The sequence below is a fragment of the Tupaia chinensis genome, unplaced genomic scaffold, assembly GCF_000334495.1.
Source record: "Tupaia chinensis unplaced genomic scaffold, TupChi_1.0 Scaffold000094_1, whole genome shotgun sequence".
In the NCBI taxonomy this organism is placed as follows: domain Eukaryota; kingdom Metazoa; phylum Chordata; class Mammalia; order Scandentia; family Tupaiidae; genus Tupaia; species Tupaia belangeri.
In genome coordinates, this window is record NW_006159556.1 from 4,278,168 (window position 1) to 4,301,224 (window position 23,057).

General features: G+C 37.2%; 1 protein-coding gene across 9 annotated transcripts in view; it reads right to left on the minus strand.

The window, feature by feature from the left end:
* The window catches only part of PTPN13 (protein tyrosine phosphatase non-receptor type 13), a 217,226-nt gene that overhangs the window by 70,389 nt on the left and 123,780 nt on the right, over nucleotides 1-23,057 (minus strand). For 8 of the 9 annotated variants that reach the window (XM_027769869.1, XM_027769870.1, XM_027769866.1 and 5 more), the window contains 8 exons: nucleotides 20,356-20,578; nucleotides 15,843-15,917; nucleotides 15,536-15,710; nucleotides 12,866-13,019; nucleotides 12,427-12,565; nucleotides 11,368-11,520; nucleotides 9,090-9,272; nucleotides 4,513-4,675 (listed from right to left, as the gene is read on the minus strand). In XM_027769869.1, the coding sequence (XP_027625670.1) occupies nucleotides 4,513-4,675; nucleotides 9,090-9,272; nucleotides 11,368-11,520; nucleotides 12,427-12,565; nucleotides 12,866-13,019; nucleotides 15,536-15,710; nucleotides 15,843-15,917; nucleotides 20,356-20,578 (1,265 nt within the window). The remainder of the gene's footprint in view (nucleotides 1-4,512; nucleotides 4,676-9,089; nucleotides 9,273-11,367; nucleotides 11,521-12,426; nucleotides 12,566-12,865; nucleotides 13,020-15,535; nucleotides 15,711-15,842; nucleotides 15,918-20,355; nucleotides 20,579-23,057) is intronic. The other variant, XM_027769867.1, reaches the window with a different exon arrangement.

A 23,057-nucleotide genomic window follows, 5' to 3' on the forward strand; every position in this document is an offset into this window, starting at 1 on the left:
TCTATGGGAAAAATATTCCAGAATTATCTTTAACTCATCCTTAACTTAAAATATGGAGTTTTTTTTTTTATTAGAGCAGATAACACTATTTGTTTTTGTTTTTGTTTTCTGTGAGAGCAGGCTTTAATCAAAGATGCAAACCAGTCTCATGCAGAGTCAATGATCAGAAGATGACTTCACACTCAATAGATTTCTTTATCCTTGAAGAAAATGTGGGCCAATCCAATCTTTGGCAGGAATAAGGACAGACAGCTTTGTTCAGATTTTGTCTGTTTAGTGAATGTATCAGAGTTCGTTCTACTGAAATCCATTCATAGTGCACTTCTGGATAGGACTTAAAATGTTGCATGTACCATGGGATGCGATCATAAACCACAACTCATGGCCTTGTAACTGCAGCCTTTTACCTGAAAAGGACTCCCACATGGATTATCAATCTGGTAAAGAACATTAGAATGAGCCTGTCCATATTTTAATACTAATATTTCAAATTTGAACTCAAAGGATTGTTAGTTCCACATTCAGTCTGCAAATCACATTTACTAATCTCTGTTTCTGCTATTGTTTGGTCCCTTGTACCAGTCTATGTGTCCTTCCATCCGAATTAATTAAATGCTCTTTTGAAAAGAGGGGTTTGTTTATTTTGTTATCTTGTGGTATTTAGCAGTTACAAATAGAAAGTTATCAATAAGTGGTTATTAATCTTAAATTCCATGCAAATTAGTTCTTTTGGACACTCATCTAACAGTATTGGATTAGGAATAAGGGTTCCAGCCTAGACTGAATGTCTCACCTCTAATAGGTGAGACATTCCTTTCTCTGAATCTATTTCCTCATCAGTAAAAGTTTGGACTTAGTGACTTCTTAAAGGTCTTTCTAGCGCCAATATTCTATTCCTAAAGAAGTAGTATACACTTATCAGACTATCAACATCGTACCAGTTATTTTTGCTTTTCTATTACAGATAGTTAAATAGGCAGATATTGGGTTGGCAGGAAAGTCATGACACATTTTTGCTTAGAAATATGTCTTGACTTTCCAGACAATCTAAAAGTTACTTTTTTTTGAGAGATTTTTGCTATAGGGCGTGTGTGCTCTCCAGAGAGACAGAAAGTGAGAAATCACCCTCCCCTCCCCTGGTGGGGGATGACCACATTGCAATCACATCTCCTCCATTCCCCTCAGGATTTTGAGCACGCTCAAACGCATGCCCAACGTAAGTTTTAAGCCACCAGGTCCAGGACTGCGAACTGCAGTCAATTACGCGGGAGTCCAGTGACATAACTATTAAGCCATCTGCTGGTCCTGCTAATAGTTACTTCTTAGCTGATTCTATGTAGGAAATGACTCCTTCAAAGGTTTAACAAAATCTGGGAAAAGATAGAGATAATACCAGTCTTAGAGTTTTCCACATGTAAATTCAAGGGCACGTGGCTTCTGTAATCCAAGGAGCAAATCTGTGGGATACGGAGAGCATTCTCCTTTCAAGGATAAAAAAACCGAGACTCCAAAAAGTCAGTTACTTCCTAAGGACATTCATCTACTGACACTGTTAATACTGCTGTTACTACTGCTACAGATACTATAGCGGTACAGTATATGGTATAGCAGGAGATGGCACAGTAAGAGTATCTTCTGCTGCTGCTATTAACACTACTAATGATAGTAATGTTGATGATGGTGAAGATAATAATGAACGCTACTGAGTTCTAATTTTATGCCGGCACTTTTTAATGTGCTCTTCATGTTAAAAATTCACTTTCTTGTTACAACCTTATTGAGTAGGGAATATTATAATATCATTTTACATACAGAGTAACCCAGGCAGAGTTTAAGCAGCTTGCCCAAGATTGTAGGGCTTACAAGTAACAGCCTGGTTTGAATACTGGCAGTTTGGCTCCAGATCTCATGCTCTTTTTTTTTAAAAAAAAAAAGAGAGAGAGATTTTTACTATAGAGCATGTGCACTTGCTGGAAAGATAGAGACAGAAAGTGAGAAATCATCCCCCTGAGGGGATGGCCACACTGCAATCCTTTCTCCACCCCTTTCCTCTTGGATTTTGGGCAGGCACGCACATGCATCTGGTGTGAGTTTAAGTCACAGGTCTGGGACTCAAACTGCGGTTGACTACATGGGAGTTCAGCGATATAACCATTATGCCATCTGCTGGTCCCAGAACTCATGTTCTTAATGACCATACTACATTATTCACTGGCATAAGAAATGTTGAGGATGGAAGGCTAACTAAATACTTTTTGTTTTCTTTCTTTTCCTCCTTCCTTTGTTTTCTTGACTCATTTTTTCCCCTCTAGGTCTCGTGTGCTTCTCAGAGAAGGACGGAGAAAGAAGGAGGGGAGAAAGCCCCCTCCATGGCCATGCACAATCCTTCTCTTCCATCCCTCGGTCTCTCCTTGGGAATTTTGGGGATGCATGCTCACGCGCCTAGTATGTTTCTCAAGCTGTGGGTCTGGGACTCGCACTGTTCAGTGGGCTGCATGGGAACCAGCTGCTTTAATAGCAGACCGTGGAGCTGGCCCCACGTACCCCATGCATTTGTTTCTGAGTTTTTTCACTATACCACATTTATAATGATGATACGTCAGCTGTTCAATTCTAGTTTGTATTAAATAGAATATTACTTCAAGTAGGAATGCAGATAGCTGTAACAGGTTTGATACACCATTGTACTTTGAAACTATTTAAGAGTGCATAAATTTTTTAGCAGAGCAAAGCAGAGAAAGAAAAATAATGAGATTGTTTTATGGAAGTGGCTACATATTTTATGAATTTTTAACATGCATAAAAATCATTATTGAGGAAAAAGAATAATAGGATTACTTTATGGAGTGGTTACATATTTTAACATGCATAAAAATCATTATTGAAGAAAGCCTGATAAAAATGTAGGTTCTAGAGGCCCAATCCCTAGATAATGTGATTCTCCAAGTTTCAGTAGGTTCCTGAAAATTAATTTTAAATCAGCTTATAGCCCCATTCCCATGTTGATTATTAAAGGTTGAGAAACATCAGTTCACAGGTTGCCATCTCTCCAGTCGGAACCCGTGGGGAAAATATTTTCTGTAAGATTTCAGAATGTTAGAAAGTCCAGGTAAAGAATACATAGGGTGGGACCAGAAGGTGGTGTAGTGGTTAAGGCACTGGACTCCCCCACATGGCTGACCACAGTTCGAGGACCAGACCAGACGTCTTGCTTTCTCACTTTTTCTCTCTTTCTCTGTCTCTCTGGTAAAACTGAAGAATAAATAATAACAACAAATTAAATTAAGTAAGTAAACAATTTTTAAAAAAAGAATACATAGGGTTCTGGTGCATGAGACTATCAGTGCTATTCTGTTCCTTTTACTTACTTATTTATTTATTTATTTTAGAGAGAGATCTTTGTTATAGGACACATGCACTGGCCAGAGAGACAGAGACAGAAATCACCCCCTGGGGGGATGGCCATGCCACAATCTCTTCTCCTCCATTCTCCTCTCGGGATTTTGGGCACACATGCACATGCGCCTGGTGTGAATTTCAAGCCTCTGGGTCCAGGATTTGAACAGCGGTCGACTATGTGAGAGTCCAGTGATGTAACCATTATGCCATCTGCTAGTCCCCTGTTACGTTTTTAAGTCACACACTGCAGGGTATTTCACTGAAGTCGTTAAGAATTCACTATACAGAACTGGATTTTGTATAACTTTAATTTGTACCTGTGGCCTTGTAAAAGAAGGATTAAATATTTCAGCTCTGACTTGAGTTTTTTTTTTTTTTTCTTCAGAGCTGATTAGTTTCTTCTGCTGGACCCTTTAAAATGGTTCTTTCTCCTGACTATTCATGTTGGGTACTGTGGTTATTCATCTCAATCTCAGAATAGGTGTGCATCCAGGTATAACTAAGAGGGAGAAAATCTGCCACCCACAAAACCATAATGTTCTAGACGTTAACCGCTCCAGACGATGCATACTTCCCACCCCGCCTTATTCCCTCTGTCCTTCCCCACATCTAGAAAGCCTTCCATTTATCTCTAACAGCTCTTTCAAGTACTGTGTCCTTGAGATCCAATCCAAGTGCCACCTCTCCAGGACTCTAGCTCCGATCTCCCTCTTCTCTAGCAATGTAGATCAAGATGCTTATGACATAATATTATTAAAATCTTGAACCTCTCTCATATTGTGTATTATTCTTTCATGCATGTTGGTCTTACCTTCCCAAATAGTGTGTAAGTTTACTGTGGGTGGAGAGCATGACCCAAACTTTTAGAATATTATTATCAATTAGTTTATTGCAAAGCACATAGTAGACATTTCAACAGATTCTGCCTTACTAATCTTGGATGGTATTTTCAGAATGAACATGGACTTCAAATCTTGACTTCAATTTTCGGCATCATTATTGAGTCATTTAGTCATTTAACCTATACCTTCTAAACATGGCAGTTTTCTAAAAAATTGTGACCATAATCATGCATACACCCTGGAGTCATCTGAAACAGTCTGTTTCTCTTACCAATGTCTTGGGCGTCTTGGTTGCTCTGTCTCGCTCTCATCTGGAGCTGGAATTTATGCTGGGAAGAGCAGAGGTGCAGCAGGTACTGGCACACCTTACTGTTGTCTGTCTGGAAGGCGTGCTTTATTCCATCTGAAGTATTCTGCAATGTAATTTTCTTTTTCTACAAGAGTAAATGGGTTTTTATAATTAGGGTATTTTCCTATGACTTTTTTACATACCCAAATGCTATAAACTATAATTAATAAGTAGAGACATTATTTATATTTCCCATTATTAAGGCATGGGTATTACTTGAACTACCTCTAATATAAAGATAAAAAATAGAGTCCTATTTTATAATTAAGAGATTACAAAGGACATCAATATTGTTTGCCATTTCAGAAATTGTAGCCTACTTCACACCGTACACCATCCAGCAGCAAGGGAAATGGTTTCCTACAATAAGATTACTGATATTTTCAGTTTATGGCAATCTTTACAAACAATAAAAACTGTGTGAGAAATAAGTGACAAGAAATATGTGCTTTATTCCCTAGAGTAAATCTGAAGCTCAGCAAGAATTGTTTTTTTATTAACATGTAATAATGAGAGCTGGATACTCAGGTAGAGTCTAAGTAGCATGAAAGCTAGAGCAGAAGTTGTGGGAAGTTCAAAGTGTGGGGCTGGAGAGGTGCTGGATGACAACTGCCGGGCTGAACCGGATGGATATTTCAGGATAGTGATTCTGGCCAAATTCAGGGAAAGTAGAAGAATCACAAATCAGTTTTATCTCTTGATGTTTCTTGAAAAATGAATAACACTTGTAATAACACTTGTAAAAGGGCACACCCAGATTTGTGACCTAGGCGATGAGCTTTACAGGGAACCAGAAGCCTTAAAAGGCTAGTGTTCAACATGCCAGAGGTAGAAGCTGCAGGCCTGGGGAGCTGCAGGCCCAGCTCGATTGCACTCTAGCTCTTGGCTACTGTGCAAGTGAGTGCCTCTACTTTATGTCCCTTTTCTTTACTTCAAGTGAAGAAATAAGTGGAGAAAAGGCTAAATAGTAGCTTTCAAAAAATCCTACAGAGTATCAGTCAAACGTCAATCATACTGGTGCCTTCTTTATAATTTCTGGTTTTGTCTATAAATATTTTGTCTATAAAAATTTTCTTACTTATATAAATTCACTGTAAAGAAACTTTACATCACAACTGTGACCAGAAAATTAGTACTACGTGCCATAAGTAGAATGCAGTTATAAAAATATATATCATAGGGCCAGCAGTTATATTTCCCATTATTAAGGCATGGGTATTACTTGAACTACCTCTAATATAAAGATAAAAAATAGAGTCCTATTTTATAATTAAGAGATTACAAAGGACATCAATATTGTTTGCCATTTCAGAAATTGTAGCCTACTTCACACCGTACACCATCCAGCAGCAAGGGAAATGGTTTCCTACAATAAGATTACTGATATTTTCAGTTTATGGCAATCTTTACAAACAATAAAAACTGTGTGAGAAATAAGTGACAAGAAATATGTGCTTTATTCCCTAGAGTAAATCTGAAGCTCAGCAAGAATTGTTTTTTTATTAACATGTAATAATGAGAGCTGGATACTCAGGTAGAGTCTAAGTAGCATGAAAGCTAGAGCAGAAGTTGTGGGAAGTTCAAAGTGTGGGGCTGGAGAGGTGCTGGATGACAACTGCCGGGCTGAACCGGATGGATATTTCAGGATAGTGATTCTGGCCAAATTCAGGGAAAGTAGAAGAATCACAAATCAGTTTTATCTCTTGATGTTTCTTGAAAAATGAATAACACTTGTAATAACACTTGTAAAAGGGCACACCCAGATTTGTGACCTAGGCGATGAGCTTTACAGGGAACCAGAAGCCTTAAAAGGCTAGTGTTCAACATGCCAGAGGTAGAAGCTGCAGGCCTGGGGAGCTGCAGGCCCAGCTCGATTGCACTCTAGCTCTTGGCTACTGTGCAAGTGAGTGCCTCTACTTTATGTCCCTTTTCTTTACTTCAAGTGAAGAAATAAGTGGAGAAAAGGCTAAATAGTAGCTTTCAAAAAATCCTACAGAGTATCAGTCAAACGTCAATCATACTGGTGCCTTCTTTATAATTTCTGGTTTTGTCTATAAATATTTTGTCTATAAAAATTTTCTTACTTATATAAATTCACTGTAAAGAAACTTTACATCACAACTGTGACCAGAAAATTAGTACTACGTGCCATAAGTAGAATGCAGTTATAAAAATATATATCATAGGGCCAGCAGTTTAAGGCACTGGACTCCTACATAGCTGACTGCGGTTTAAGTCCAGGATCTGGCAGTTTGCTTTTTTTCCCTTTCTCTCTCTGGTGAATACATGTACATATAGCAAAATAAAAAAAATATATAAAAACATGGGGCCAGCAAGTAGCTTGGTGGATAAGGCGCTGGACTCTCACATAGTTGACTGTGGTTTGAGTCCCGACCTGGGGGCTTATTTTCTCACTTTCTCTCTCTCTCTGGTCAAATAAAAATAAATAAATAAAATTAATAAATAGTTCTTCAAAATAATAATAATAATAAAATTAAATAAATAATTCTTTTTAAAAAATTATAAAAGCAATAAAAACAGAACAGCCCTGTTCAATTCTAGCTAGATATTGTTGCCAATGAATCTCTTGGACTAAACCTGCTTCCTGTTAAAAATAAAAATCGGCACATGACTCTGTGACACAATAGTAATTCGCTGTTCGAGAGAAACCAGCTACGACCTGGTGACCATGATTTGAATCCCAGGCTTGGTCAAATACTGGACATGTGAGTGCCCAGGCTCTGGTGGGCTAAAGGACTGGAGGACAGGGAATGGTAGTGTGACGAGATCCTATGGAGGGTGCTTCTCTCTCTCGCTCTCACTCTCTCATGAAAGCATGCACTCTATCATGAATATAAGGGGAATAAATGAGGAAAACAACAAAACAACAACAACAACAAAAAAAAACTACAGAACCAAAAACAAAACACAAAATCATAAGCAAATGTTTGAGAGGTATAAAAGATACTGTGATCTGAAACATCACGAGATCACACTAGGATCTCAAATATCAGTATTATGTCTAGTAACTCTTCAAATGCTTGGGAAAATAATTTTTTTACCACTTGCCTACCATAAAATAATTAATGCGAACACTGAATTCCACAAGTTCTCTCACCGACTGAAGCATTAATATAAAAGAATCTCCTTAGCTTAATAGTCCAAGGAGCTATGGAACCGATATCTATACTAAAATGTCCCAAGTAGCAAATACTGATAAGTCTCTCTCTCTCCGTCACACACAAGCACACAAACACACACACACACAGGCACATGCATGCACACGCACAGCCATAGGTAAGTTAGAGGTCCATTATAAGTAAATAATATTATGAATGATTTGAGAAAAACATATTAATTTTAATCATATTAGAAGAATACTGATTATGAATGTTAACTGATACTCTGCACAAGCAATGTCCCTGAGGGAACTTGGTTCTAGAGATGAGATGGTTGAAGGGTGACTTTTCAATTTTCCCAGAAGTCAGTACAAGAAAAAAAAAAAAAGAGAGAGTTAAAAGAGAGCTCTGGGGGACCAGCAGTAAGCATAATGGCTATGTCACTGGACTCCCACGTAGTCTACCGCGGTTCGAGTCTTGGATCCGGTGGCTTAAACTCATGCCGGGCGCGTGTGCGTGCGTGCCCAAGATCCCAAGAGGAGAACGGAGGAGAAGGGATTGTGGCATAGCCATCCCCCCTGGGGGGTGATTTCTCGCTTTCTGTCTCTCTGTCTCTCTCTGTCTATCTGGCAAGCGCACACGCCTTATAGCAAAAACCTCTCCAAAAAAAAAAAAAAAAAAAGAAAAGAAAAGAAAAGAGAGCTTTGGGAGCCATGCTTTGTATGCCTTTTCTCTTGAAAAGAGAGAGAGGCCAGTCCACAGCATGGTGGTTAAGGCAGCCAAATCCCAGATGGTCAACTGCATGGCTTAAGAAACACACTGGACATGTGTGTGCATGCCTCAAATCCCCAAAGGAGGGAGAGATGGAGAAAAAGGGATTGCAGTATGACCTTTCCCCATTGGAGGAGCTTTCTCACTTTCCTTCTCTGTCTCTCTCTGGCAAGCACACACACCCTCTGGCAAAATGGTTTCTGTGAGAAATCTACTATTGAGCTAGACAAGGCTCACTGGTGTTAAGATAATTATCTACCCTAAAATCATTAAGGGGATTTTTTCCATGTGAGAAGGTATAACTCTAGAGTAATAGTTTTGACTTAAAAGAGAATTCAACTCGGTTGTAATTTAACTGAACTTAACTGAGCATATAACCAGCTAGGAATTTATAGTACTCTTTTAAAAATAACCTTCCAAGAAAACCAGTTACAAATCTCAAAAATACTTCCAACAACTAAGAAGAAGAGTTAAATAGTATTAAAACATGTTTGCCCTCCGGAATGGTAGGGTCTAAAATTTACTTAAAGAAAGTCAGTTAATATATTACACTGGAAATTGGTGACACTAATTTTAAAATAAAATGAAAAGAGATTAAAACAGACATACGGAAAAAGAAATCTTCTTGGTTTCCCTCCATGGAAAGCGAAGGACCAATGTGCGAATGCCATTGTGAACTTCAAACACCAGGACTCCTTTAGAACAGACTCCAAGTAATATTCCTGTTTGAGATTTTTTTTCAGGATGCACTCGGTGAAAATGAACTCCATATTCTGTTAGTCTTTGGCACACCTGTTGGAGCAATAACATACCATACCATAATAGCGCAGTTTGGTAAAAAGTGATACAAAGATATAAAGTTTTGTTATTTGTTTCTGTTTTGCTTTGGCACCCAAATAAGGACATGAAACAAAGATATAGAAGTTTTATGAATGCAGTTTAATGTGGACAGCATAGTCTTTTCAACAGTTGCTGGACATAATGGATGTCCACATGCCAAAAAATGAATCTCAATCCTTACTTCATCACATATATGAAAACTAAGAGGAAATAAATCACAGACCTAAAAATAGAATCTAAAAATGTAGAACTTAGAAAATTTTTATGATGTTGATTTAGACAAAGATTTCTTAGGACATAAAATGCATGAAACAAAGAAAAATATTGGTAAAATAAAACTTAATTAACATTAAAAACTTGCTCACCAATAGTCGATGTTAAGAAAATCCAAAGGCAAGCCACAGAATATATTGGGTTGTTGGAAGTCACAATGTATTTTTATATGCAAAAATGTGTCAGGACTTTTCTAATGACTGATTATATGTTAGGTATTCCTCTGATAAGAAATTGTATCCAGAATATATAAAGAAACTGAAACTCAAGTTAAGCACATTGTCTAAGATTACACAGCTAGTTGAAATAAGAATTCAAATGAAAGACTATCTGCCAGCAAATCCCCATGCAAATTCTTTCCACTGTGCCAATCTGTCTTTATTAATAAAAATATAATTTAACATTTACTTTATACAAGTATAACAATGCAATAACTAAGGGAACATAAGTTCCAAAATTACTATCTTTAAATGTATACACGAACAGAACAAACCACCCTGACTTTCTCAGTGTGAATCCTGGATAAAAGGCAGTATAAGTCTGTGAATGAAACCCCTTAGTAGATTTTTTTTTTTTTTTGGAGAGATTTTTGCTATAGGGCGTGTGCGCTCGCCAGACAGACAGAGAGAGACAGAGAGACAGAAAGCAAGAAATCACCCCCCAGGGGGGATGGTCATGCCACAATCTCTTCTCCTCCATTCTCCTCTCGGGATCTTGGGCACACATGCACACGTGCCCGGCATGAGTTTTAAGTCACTGGGTCTGGGACGTGAACCGCGGTAGACTACATGGGAGTCCAGTGACATAGCCATTACGCTAACTGCTGGTTCCCCACTCTTAGTAGATTTTTGTAAGGATGAAAAACTTGGCTCTTCAAGAATGAGCAGCAAATGAAGGCACAAATGTTATGTCCTAAGAAGCTGAGACAGGAGAACACTGTTTTATATTTGGTATTTGCATGAGAAGTTTACATAGTACTTTTTTTTAGAGAGATTTTTACTATAGGGTATATGTGCTGGGGGTGGGTGGGGAGGGATGGCCACACAGCAATCCCTTCTCCTCCATTCTCCTCTTGGGATTTTGGGCACGCCCACATACGTGCCTGCAGTGAGTTTTAAGCCTCCAGGTCTGGGACTCAAACTGCGGTCGCCTACATGGGAGTCCAACAATATAGTCATTATGCCCTTTGCTGGTTCCAGTTCTATTTTTTCTTGATCATTAATGCCCCACTATTTATCTGAGGTCTTCGAGAAAGGTGGTAGCAGAACTGGAACCATAAATCAATTTTTCTTACTTCTCACTCTTAAACAAATTGGGTGGCATTTAGTAGAAAGACCATTTTTGAAGGATGTAATTGAATTTTAGCTTTTTGAGAAAAAGCAAAATATTTTTAGAATCAATATGAACTTGTCTCTCTCATCCAGCAGTCACCAAATAAAATTGTTTCTTCTTTATAATGTATTTTGATTTTGAGAATGTACAATGGTATAGAAGTATAGAATTAATCGCCAGATGGATATGGGTTCAAATCATAGTTTTGCCCCACAAACCAGCCATTGACTTTGTGAACATTCCATTTCCTCTTCGACTCTTAGTTCCTTCTTTTATAACATGAGAATTAAAATGCAAGTTTTAGTCAGGAATAAGTGAGATGAGTTATGCACAGTATCAGTTAATCGCCACTTAAGCTTTCAGATGTGTGTCCTGCAATACTTCTTGCTTATTTTGAAAGAGAGATAAAGCTTATGATTTGTAATCTTGCATGCAAGCTTACCTTTAAAAATTCTAACTCTGTCTCTTTTTCAGAAGCTCCCACATAGGTATTATGCAATTTGGGTAACTCCTCTTTAACATAGGATAAGTCAAGTTTCTCTGTCACTCTTGCAGGCAAATAATGCTCCAGTCTAAAATAAGACACACCATGAACCTAGAAAAAAGAATGTTCTTGTAAGCAATTCTGTTTGCTTTTTGTTGGCGTGAACCCCCTTTCCTCTATCTTAAAGTTTTTTCCTTGGTCAAAAGATAAGATACTTTATGTCTACCCCTCTCTCATGAGCTTTAGAGGAAATGTATCAGTTTTTCTCTGCTATTAAGGGAAGTGGAATGACTGATGATTAGCAAGCTTGAGGAGAATGATGTCAAGGGCCTCATGCCAAGGTAGCTCAAGAGTAATACTGGGAAGGATGCTGCTCCAGTGGACACTCTCTGGTCCCTTTCTTCCTCTTAGGCTGCTTGTATTTAGGGACATTAGGCTTTGAACAGTGATGGCTTCATAAAGTGAACTCTGTTAAGGTCCATCATCGTTTGGCTCCACAGGGAAGGTAGAAGATCCTTTTGTTTTGTTTTTTTAAAAATTATTAATTTAATTTATTGTTATTATTTAATTTGCTATAGGGCACATGTGCTCACCAGAAAGAGAGAGGCAGAGGGGGAAAGTGAGAATGCATGCTGCTACGTCCAAGACTTGAACTAAGGTCAGCAATGTAGGAGTCCAGTGCCTTATCCACCATGCCACCTGCTGACCCCTAGAAGATCCCTTTAATCTATATTCAGCTAACAATTCCTGTGTCTAGTCTCTATTAGAAGATAGGAGAAGGAGGCATAAGTGCTAAATATCCCTAAGCTCTAAAACAGGATAACTTGAATCAAAACAAAAATATCCCATATTGCATGATTTTATATAACTGATATACATGGGGAACTTGGTCATTTTGAAGCACCAAACTAGCCTCATGAATCTTCATATCTAAACATCAAACATCTCTGCCAGGTTTAGTGCTAAAAAGAAGAACACCAATACAAAAGTGGTAAGGAGAAAAAGCATAAATCCTACCTCTGGTTGATAGTCTCCATACTCAGCCTGCAGAGCCAAGGATGCCAGCAACAAGGCCGTCTCATCATCACAGTGCATCCTCTCCTCCAAGATATCTTTCCGCAGCTGGAGGTAATACTGATGACAGGTGAGAGTATGTCTGAAAAGACAAATACACAGACATTGAGGGTTTTGATCTTGAATCTTAGGGTGATTTTTATTATAGTCATGTATATTTAGTTTCTAAGACAGTTTATTAAAAGCTTTTTATAAGCTTTTAAGGCATAAGAATTCAATAAACTACACTGAAGGAAATACTTCTCTTATGGAATCTTTGTGATAATGAAGACATTATCATTGACTGAATGGTAATGAATCAAGTAATTCAGTATTAGTAAGCCAAAGGGTTGAAAGAACAGGGGCCCAAGAGAGCAAAAAAACCCAACTCTTATGTACTCACTGTATTAGACTAACATCATCCATGAAAAATTTAATTCTAAAAAACAAAGTAAAATTAACAGTGGCCTTGCTTTTTTTCTTTGGTTCTTCTTTCCATCCATCTGGGGCCACTTTGGTTAGTTTTAAGTCAGGATCAACAAAGAAATATTCATTATCTATAATGGAATGAGAAAAACATTCAGATAAAAAGTTTAAAATACCCTTTAATGTTTTCTTCTGATGTCTTCACTTTTTGGTTAGTCTTACACAAAAAAAACACCATATAAGGATAGACCATGACTGTTGGGAAGCACAGCAGGGAACTGAGCACTGCCTGTGGATGGGAGGCAACATGGCGCATTCTTTCAAGAATGGGAACTCTAAAGACAGACCTAGATCCAACTCCTGGACACGTATGTCATTTACTATCTGCATGGCACTAAGTAAATTATTTTACCTTTCTGGACCTCAATTTCCTTGTCTATAAAATCAGGACAGCACTAATTTCTGCTTTACAGGACTGCTGTGAGGATCAATGGATCAACACAAGAGATATAAAACACTCAGTAAAGTATGTAATACATAGTACAAATTCAATAAGTATTAGCTAATATTTACTATTATTGAGCTATCAGGTGAAAGTTGGAAGAAATGACAGTCACCATTTTATTTGTTTAAAATTTTTCCAGAGGGCATGCATACTTGCCAGAGAGAGAGAGAGAGACAGGGAAAGTGAGAAAGCATCCCCAGCCCTCTGCAATGAGTCGTGGTTATGTCACAATCCCTTCTTCTCCCTTTCTCTCTCCTTTTGGAATTTTGGGCATGAATGCACACAGGCCTGGCATATTTTTCAAGCTACCAGATCTGGAACTCAAATTGGGCAGTCAGCCGTGTTAGATCCAGTCACTCTAACCACCAGTCCATGGACTGGCTCTTATTTGTATTTTTAATATAATCATTATCATTAACCTACTCCAGATAAAAATAAAATATTCAATCAGATCTGTTCTGAATGTTCAAGAAATTAGTGACAACCAAAGACAGTTTAGATAGTCTGTGACCCTCATCCGTGCCAAAAAAAATAACTCAGGGAATAGGGGACACTCAAGAGATGTGGAAAGTAGAGTCCACATCCTGCATTTACTGCCTCTCAACCCGCTCCTTCCCTTTTCTTCTTGTATATGAAGGGGTTTTGGCCAAAGGTGAGAACTGTTTTAGGTGATAACTTAAAACTAATTAGACTCCAAGTGAGAGCACAGTTGAGAGCAGACTGTGAGATTACTTCCAAATGGGCAAAAAGTATGGCTAGTCTTGAGGTCAAAGGCAGGTATGTGTGTATTTGCTTTTGAAGGAGTTACCATAGAAATTCTGATTGATTACATATCTTTGTGTACATAGTGTGACTTTGTGATGTGATAAAACATCAATAGGTACTAACTGAAGATTTACTGGATGACTGTACAGAAAGAATTATCCATGTTTAAGATATAATAATTCAGTAAGTAATGTTGAAGTAAACATTTTATGATCACAGTGTTGTGGAATTTCAAGATCATTTCATCCTTCAATTTTCATTTTTAGTCCTTTGTTGTCTAAGCTTTCTAAGTTAAATTATGGGGGAATTGGAAATCTGAAATGTTAAAAAGTGATTTATAAATATAATGATTTATAAAAAAAAATATTGGGGCTTCTTGCTGCTATGGCAACTCTAATGGATGGATAAATGAGGGAGGTATCTACTAAGGTTGCTCTCTGAGACCACAGGGGTAGTGAATGTCACAAAGTTCAAATGACTAAAAGACATGTAAAATAACTAATATTTAATCATGAACTAAAACCATTTAAAAAAGATACTGTATGGTTTTAGAACTTTTAGGATAGTAAACTAATAAAGGTGATGTGGAAATTCAGAAATAAGATCCTGCTATACACTGTGATTCATATCAGAATACTAATTTTTAGAGTATATATTTATGTTCATTAATTCCTTATTTTATATATGCATATATTAAAATATTATAATTATGCTTATAAATATAATAATTACCTACTTTTTATATGTATTCATATAATGATTTTTATATATATATGTTTTATATATACACACATATATAAAATAGACAATTAATATATATAATGGTCCCCGGGCCAGCAGGTGGCATAATGGTTAATTTGTTGGACTCCCACATGGCAGACTAAGGTTCTAGCTCTAGACTCGGTGGCTTGAAACTCATGCCAGTCACATATGTATGTGTGTCCAAAATCCTGAGAGGAAAATGGAGGAGAAGGAATGACAGCATGGCCATCCCCCCAGGGGGTGATTTCTTACTTTCTGTCTCTCTGGAGAGTGTGCATGCCCTATAGCAAAAATCTCTCTTAAAATTTATATGTGTGTGTACACACATACACATACACACACACACAAATAAAGTGATTCCTTAAATAATTAAAATCTATTTTTATATAGCAATGGTCAAAGAAAATTTTTGAAGGTCAGAACAAAAGTAACTATTAGGATGATGCATGTAGTTGGGAGAAGGGAGGGAGTTTCTAATTTGCTTCTACTTCTCAACGTTGACCTGTTCGTTTAGTTCAAATTTCCCCAAATGAGGCCAGGCATACTGGAAGGTATAGGAAGTCAGCTTGCGGCCAAGTTTTCATACCGTCCTTTGAACTAAAAATGTTGTGTTACCTTTGAGGGTAGCTAAAGCAAACAAATGATGCTCCACTAAGCCGATGTGAGCCACTACCATATCAAACACATCTTTACATATAGTTTTGGTGTCACAAGTGAGTTCCAGTCTCTGCCCACTCAGAAGCATGATGTTCACTTTTCTTCGGTTATCCTCATTCTTCCCTTTCTTAGCCTACAATTGAAAAACAAAACAAAACAAATGGTATTCACTATAATCAGTATTATAAGAATTTTACCTGGTTTTTAAAAACAAAATCACCGACATAATTTTCTAAGAGTAACACACATTGCTTTTCTTACTTACAAGGATAGAGCGTGGCAAATCCAAAGATATGAAGGGTTCAATCGTCATTTTCACAAACTCAGGGCCGAAGAAATTCTGCAAATCAGATAGGTAGAATCAATAGTTTTTACTATTCTAGCTCTTTCCTTGAGAAAAAAAAGTAGTAAGTTACACATAAAGCTAGCACTTTAGAGCCAGGTGATCTAAGATAAATGTGGAACCTGTCCATGAACAAGTGCATTGGAAATGACCTGGAACAGGAATGAAATCTTCCTTACCCTTAGTTTGAATAGACATTTTCCTCGACTTTGTTTTTCAAATATCATGCTTTGTTTTACATTGTTTAATAGAGTTTTCATGATTTTGACTCCAGTTAGATTCAGACTCTCAAAAAGAAGTGGTCTTTTAAAAATTTTTTTCTACATTTTTATCTGATTTTTTTACATTATGATTTCTAATTTATATCTATTTGATGTACAGTTTTGTAAGGTACAGTATTTTTTTATAACTTTATTTATTTAATTAATTTATATATTTTAATTTGACCAGAGAGGGACATAGATAAAGAGAAAGTGAAAAAGCAAGCCACCAGATCTGAGACTTGAACTGCGGTCATCCATGTGGGAGTCCAGAACCCTTAACCACCACGCCACCTGCCAGCCCCTGGTATTTTTCTTTAAAGCATTCATTCAGGGTATAGTAATAAAATCAAAGATATTCACACATTTATCTTGAACACTGAATATTACATTATGTTGTGCACATTTGATAATAGTTTTATTGTTTTCTTAATATGTATTAAATAGTCCATAGTTTAAACTCTGTTATACACTGTCCTTCTTTCCCTCATTTACATGCATTCTTATGAATATTCAAGTTTTTCTTCCAAACTACTCCCAACCCCAGCCCAGGAAGCTTTGTTTACTGTTGCTATTTCTATGCTTTTGAGTCTTTCTATTTCCTACATAGTGTGGACATTTGGTATATGTTAGGCAGAAACATACAGTATTTGTTTTGCATAGACTGGCTTATTTTACTTGGCCTTATATCTTCTAGGTTCATACACTTTGCATCAATACAAATACACTTGGCATTGAGCTCATATTTTAATGCTGCTAATGTGTGAAGTGATTGATCAGAATCTTGTTTTAAAGAGTGACATTCACTCTAAAATAGACCATAAAAGACATCTACTTGTGAGTACCATACATATGTGTATATATATATATATACACAAACATTTGTAATCATGTTCTTGGAACCTTGTGACACTGTACTTTTTAAAAACCTAGTCATTATTCAAGGCAAGTGCTTTTTTTTCTTTTATAAATTTTCAGAGGGCATATGTACTTGCCAAAGATAGGGAGAAAAGGAGAGGGAGAAAGCAGTTTCCAATGGGGCTTGGTCATGCCACAATTCCTTGTCCTATATTTTTCCATCTCATTGGGATACGGGGCACACATATACAAACACCTGGAATATTTTTCAAGTCACCAAGGTGGGACTCAAACTGTGGTTAGCCATGTGGGATATGGCTCTCAGAGTAACTAGGCTACGAGGCCAATCCAACCCTGTACTTTTTTGTTTTAAATAGTGAAAACTAAAGACAGTTTAGATATCACATAGTCTGTGACCCTCATCGATGCCCCCAACAGGAAAATATCTCAGGAAATAGGGGACAATTCAAGAGATGTGGAAAGTGGAGTCTACATCCTGCATTTACCGCTTCTCAACCTGCTCCTTCCCTTTTCTTCTTGTATATGAAGGGGTTTTAGCCAAAGGTGAGAGCAGCTTTAGGCAATAACTTAAAGCAAGTTAGACTCTAAGTGGGAGCACAGCTGAGAGCAGACTAAAAGATTAATTCCAAACAGGCAAAAAGTAGGACAAAAGCAGGGCTAATCTTGAGGCTAAAGGCAGATGTGTGTGTGTGTGTGTGTGTGTGTGTGTGTGTGTGTGTGTGTGTTTGAAATGGTGACCAGAGTTTGTTTTTATTGGTTTCTTCTTTGCATTTGGCTGAATAGTTCATTTGGTTCTTGGCACAGGAATTCTATTCAATTAACTGAGTGTAACATGTGATAGATACCTTTTAGTAAAACTTTAACGTTAAAGGTTTGTTAATAGTCAACGAACCAGTAGACCACAATTTAAAGAAGAACATAAACAGAATAGAGAAAAATGAAAAGGGTCTGACATGGGAAATACAGAAACTAATAAAGAACAACTAGGGCAACAGAGCATGAGCAAGTTAAAATGTGTCTGCATCAAAAAGAAAATAGGAAAAATAAATAAAACAAATAAAATTTATGGTTTTGGAGAAAAAAGTGAATTCAATCATGAAACTGTTTCTCCTAATACCACTACTCTTTTTTCAGCCTCAAACATATAGCTTCCTGCTCTTCTCAGACAAAACCATTGTGGTCCCATGATGACCCGCAGTTCCAATTCTGTAACCAATGAAGTGAAGGAATGGTTGCTTTGAAGGCCTGTCTGTAGTGATGTGCCTAAACATGGTGCAGAGGTGATTGGATCACACGTGGCCTACTGTGGTTCAAATCTCTGCCCAGTGGTAACATGCCTGGAGTGTGAGTGCATGTACTCAGGATGGAGAAATGGGGGGAAAAGGATTGTACATGACCAGGCCTTGTTAAGAAGTGATTTCTCCCTCTCCTTCTGGTACATGCCCATGCTCTCTGAAATTAAAAAAGAAACAAATAAAAAGAAAGAAAAAGAAAAGGAAGAAGGAAAGATAAAGAAAAACATTTGCTTTGAAATAGCCAGATATTGACTCCCTAAAAAGGAAATACACGTTTTCAGTGAGATGACACAAAATGTCAGCACATTGTAAAAGCATGAATATCTGATGAGTCACAGAGAAACCAAAGACAAAAAGGTGTGTATGTGTGTATGATCGTTATGCCAGTTACTGAATTATCATATTGAAAAACCACACTATATTTTGTAGGATGTCCTGACTATTGCTTAATTTTAATATAGGTATTGATTATAATGATAAATTGGTTATAATGATAAATATATCATGATAAAACTATAAATAATTAAAAGCTTATTTAGTTTCTTCCTTTCAGTTTAAAATAAATTAATTTATATTTTATTCAATCTAATAACTTTAAAATTAGAGAGTGTCTTATAAATTACAACCCAGTTCCACTTTTTTAAAAATTAGTTCAATGAGGGCCAGTAGGTGGCATGGATGTTAGGCACTGGATCTCTTTTAAACAGCGGCAACAACATATTAGAAATGTTTCATTTATTTACTTTATTCATGATAGATCATGTGCATGCCCGCATAACAATGAGAAAGAGAGAAAGAGATGAGTTCCCTCCACAGGGTCTGGTCACATCTCAGTACCCTGTCTCAGTTTGTTGGCTCTTGAGCCATCAAGCAAGCAGTTTAACACATCTTCCAAGTTGACCAAGATGAGGATTCAAACCATGGACACCATATAGGATTCACCCTCTCTTGAACAACACATTACCATTATGCCACGGAAATGGCTCAAATTAGAAACATTGTAAATGCCCAATAACTGGCGATTAATTGATGAAATTAGAGTACACTGTAAAGTCACGTAATGGTGGGTATTTTATAGCCCCTAATGGTAATATTATAGAAAGTGTAAAATATTCAATGCTTTTTTTTTAGGTTTTTGTCATAGGGCATGTGCGCTCACCAGAATGAAGAGAGACAGAGAGGTACAGAGAGAGGGAAGGTAAGAAACCATCCTCCAGTGGGGATACCATACCACAATCCTCTCTTCCATTCTCCTCTTGGGACTCTGGGCACACAAGCACATGTACCTAGAATGTTTTCCAGCGGCCTTAACCTCCAGGCCACCTGCTGGCCCATAATGTTCAACATATTTTACATGAGAAAAGAAGATTATGCTCATTTTGAGCTTATTATTTTTAAGATGTATTTACAGTCATACATTGAAAGAAAAATATACCAAGTAGAAGAAAATAAACATTAAGAAAATCCAGTAGATATATAAGATGAAGATTTGTCCTTCCTGTCTTTTGATATTATAAAGATCTGATGTTTAAAGCTAATGCAGTTATTTTTTTTACTTTAAAGAAAATCATTGCCAAAATTCTGAGAATGTCAGAGAAGAAATATGGAATGCACTTGATAACATTCTTGAACTTCTGAACCAACCTTGAACTCTATCTCTGGTCTTCTCAATTTGTAGGATAATACATTTCTTAATATTAAAAAATAATCCTCCATAATACTGAATAAAGTCAGTTGATGTCAGAGATCATGAATATATTTTTTAAATGCATAGTTAAGATACTCTAAATCCATCTAATATTATTTTAAAAACAAAATAATAAATACAGCTAAATATTCATTTTAATATAAACCAACAGACTATTTAACCCAATGGAAACTAATATGGGATTTCAATTTTATCTACAGGCAACTTAAGTGTATCTATAGCAATTTTTTAAAGTACTCTGAGAGTTTCCTGTGAGGGTAAGTTTAGATGTAGTAACTTGAGAATCAACTTACCCTCAGTTTTCTCTGGGTCATGGCTGTTTCTAGGGCAATTTCTCTTAATGGATCTCTGGTAATGTCGAGCATGGAAGCTTTGATTGTGTCTCCTGGATAGAGGCTTAATCGAGACTGTCTAAGGGCCATTCTGGCTTGCAGCTGCATCATTTCTTCTTCTTGCCGTTTTAGCATGATCTCTTGATTAATTAAGTTGCCTTCAAGGGATGTTTCATATTGTCTGCTACCCAGAAAAAGGGAGAAGAGAAGGGTTGGAAAGAAAACAACTGTTAAGTAAGGTATCAAGAATTTAAACAAATTTTATTTTCTCATCTCAGAAGAATACTTGAATTACACAATGTGGTATAATAAGAAATACGCACACACATACACACACATATAATTGATCTTTGTCCCTGGATCCTGACAAAGAGACTTAAAATCCTTGCTTTACTCTCCGGAAGCTGAGTAATAGGGGTGACAGAAGAACCTTTTGTTCTAATATTTGGCCTTTGACCCTGATTCCTGACACAGAGCTCCTAAATCCCTTGGAATTTCCTGGGTGATAGGAGTCTCTTTTGTTCTAATGAGGAAACTCTTGGTGGGACCCTAAATATCTTCAGGTGGAGGCAAGACGCCAGCAAAACCTAACCTTGATTAGAAGCCTAAAACTTTCAGGCCTTTCTCTCTACCTCTGGAGAAGGATGAGGGGCTGGAGATTGAGTTAACAGTTGATCATGCATGTGTAATGAAAGCTCCATATAAGTCCGTATATGATAATATCTTGGCCTCTTTGTCTGCTATTCGTCTCTGTCCTTTATAATATTTGGTAAACTGTTCACCTGTATTCTCTGTAATATACTTGTAAAATGTAAGCCAAGTGCTTTCCTAAATCTTGTAAACCATTCTATCAAATTATCAAACCCAAGAAGGGGATTGTGGGAATCCTAAATTTGTAGCTGGCTGGTCACAAGTACTAGAGACCCAGTACTTGCAACTGGCCTCTGAAGCGGGGCACTTTTGAGGGACTGAGCCTTAACCTGTGTGATCTGATGCTATCTCCAAGTAGTGAGTGTCACCATTGAATTAAATTGTTAAGACACTCAGCTAATGTCTGAAGAGTGGATAATTAGCTGTTGATGTGAGGAAAAATCCTATGTGTTTGGTGTCAGAGTGCTCTGTGAAGAGAAAGATCACAGTGCACAGTAACATTCTCTTATACGTTTACTGTACTGCCATAAGGCTGTCCTGTTTTTAGTAGGTAGGTCTGCATCTCCCATCTCTTCTCTGAACATTCCAGCACCCTCGGAAGACTGCTTCCACTATAGTTCTCCCAGATAGAGGCTGTCATTCTCACAGGCCTGTACTATCGGACCTTGGAGGTGAGACAAAAGATATCTCTTCAGTTCTCATTCCAGCTTTCAGACCAGTGTTGACTCTCTTTTAGCAATTCCTGACTCCATCCCATGAACTATAACATCCACTACTCAGCTTTGTTCTAGATATTCACTGACTTATTGGCCACTTCCTCTTACTAATTAAAGATTTAAGTGTCTGACTCAGTCTTTTCCTCTACTCCTACTCCTGTCAGCATTCATGAGGTGATACATAAACTGAAGAGCCTTTTAATACTGACCTCCTCCCCAACTCAGCCCATAGCTTACTCCCACATTCATGCTGGTTATTAACAAGAACCAGGCCATTACCGTAATTTCCCAGTTCATCCTCCCATACTCTGTATAATCTCTTATAATTTTCTGGCTCACTCCTTCTATTACTCTTCTTCAGTGACTCTATCAAAAGTTGTAATTCATTGATCTTTCCATGTTCTCTCTGACTTTTACTCTTTTCTTGATCTGATATTACACAGAATCTAAGGTCATCACTAAAATCATTCCTTCATATTATAATCACAACTCTCATGAAACTATAGAACCATACTGACTGATCTCACTGGGCTCTCAGCAGTGCCTGGAGAATCATTTTGAGAACTATTTTGTGTTTTATTTCTTTTTTTCTCTTTTCTTTTTTCCTCAACTGTTGCCCTCTCCTCACTTTTCTTAGTGATATGAAAAGTAATCAGGAACTAACTTCTTTATTCCTTCCCCACCACATTTTCTAAATCTACATACAAATGGTCTCCTTCTCTTCTGTGACAATGGATAAATCCTCTGTATTCTTCTATAGTACCAAAACCTTCACTGGGCATCTCTCTTCCCTATAATTATCATCAATAATCTCATAAACTAGGTTCTTCTCATTAGCATACAAATATGCTATACTATTTCCAACTATGAAAAACAACAGACTCCTCCTTTGAGTTCCACATCCCCCTTTAGATTCTACCCCATCTTTCTACTGCTGTTAGAATAAATCTCTTCAAAATTGCCATTTAAACTTTATCTTCTTGGGTTATCTCCATAGCCTAGTGGTTGGGGGAGCTAGACTTCATATGGCCAACAATCCCGAAAGGATGGAGAACTAGAGAAAAAGGGATTAATTTCAGTGTGACCGTGTAGCAGTAGATGTTGTAACTCCTCTAACATGCAACCATCTCCCATATCTTTGAGCCTCTGTACTTGCTTTTTTTTTTGGTCTGGAACAATCTTTCTGCATACTTCACTCTCATACCTCAGTTTTCTCTTCAAAGTCACTGCTTGAAGAATACTCTCACTGATCACTCTGCCCATGTTAACTACAATGTAAACATCACATCCCGGCAT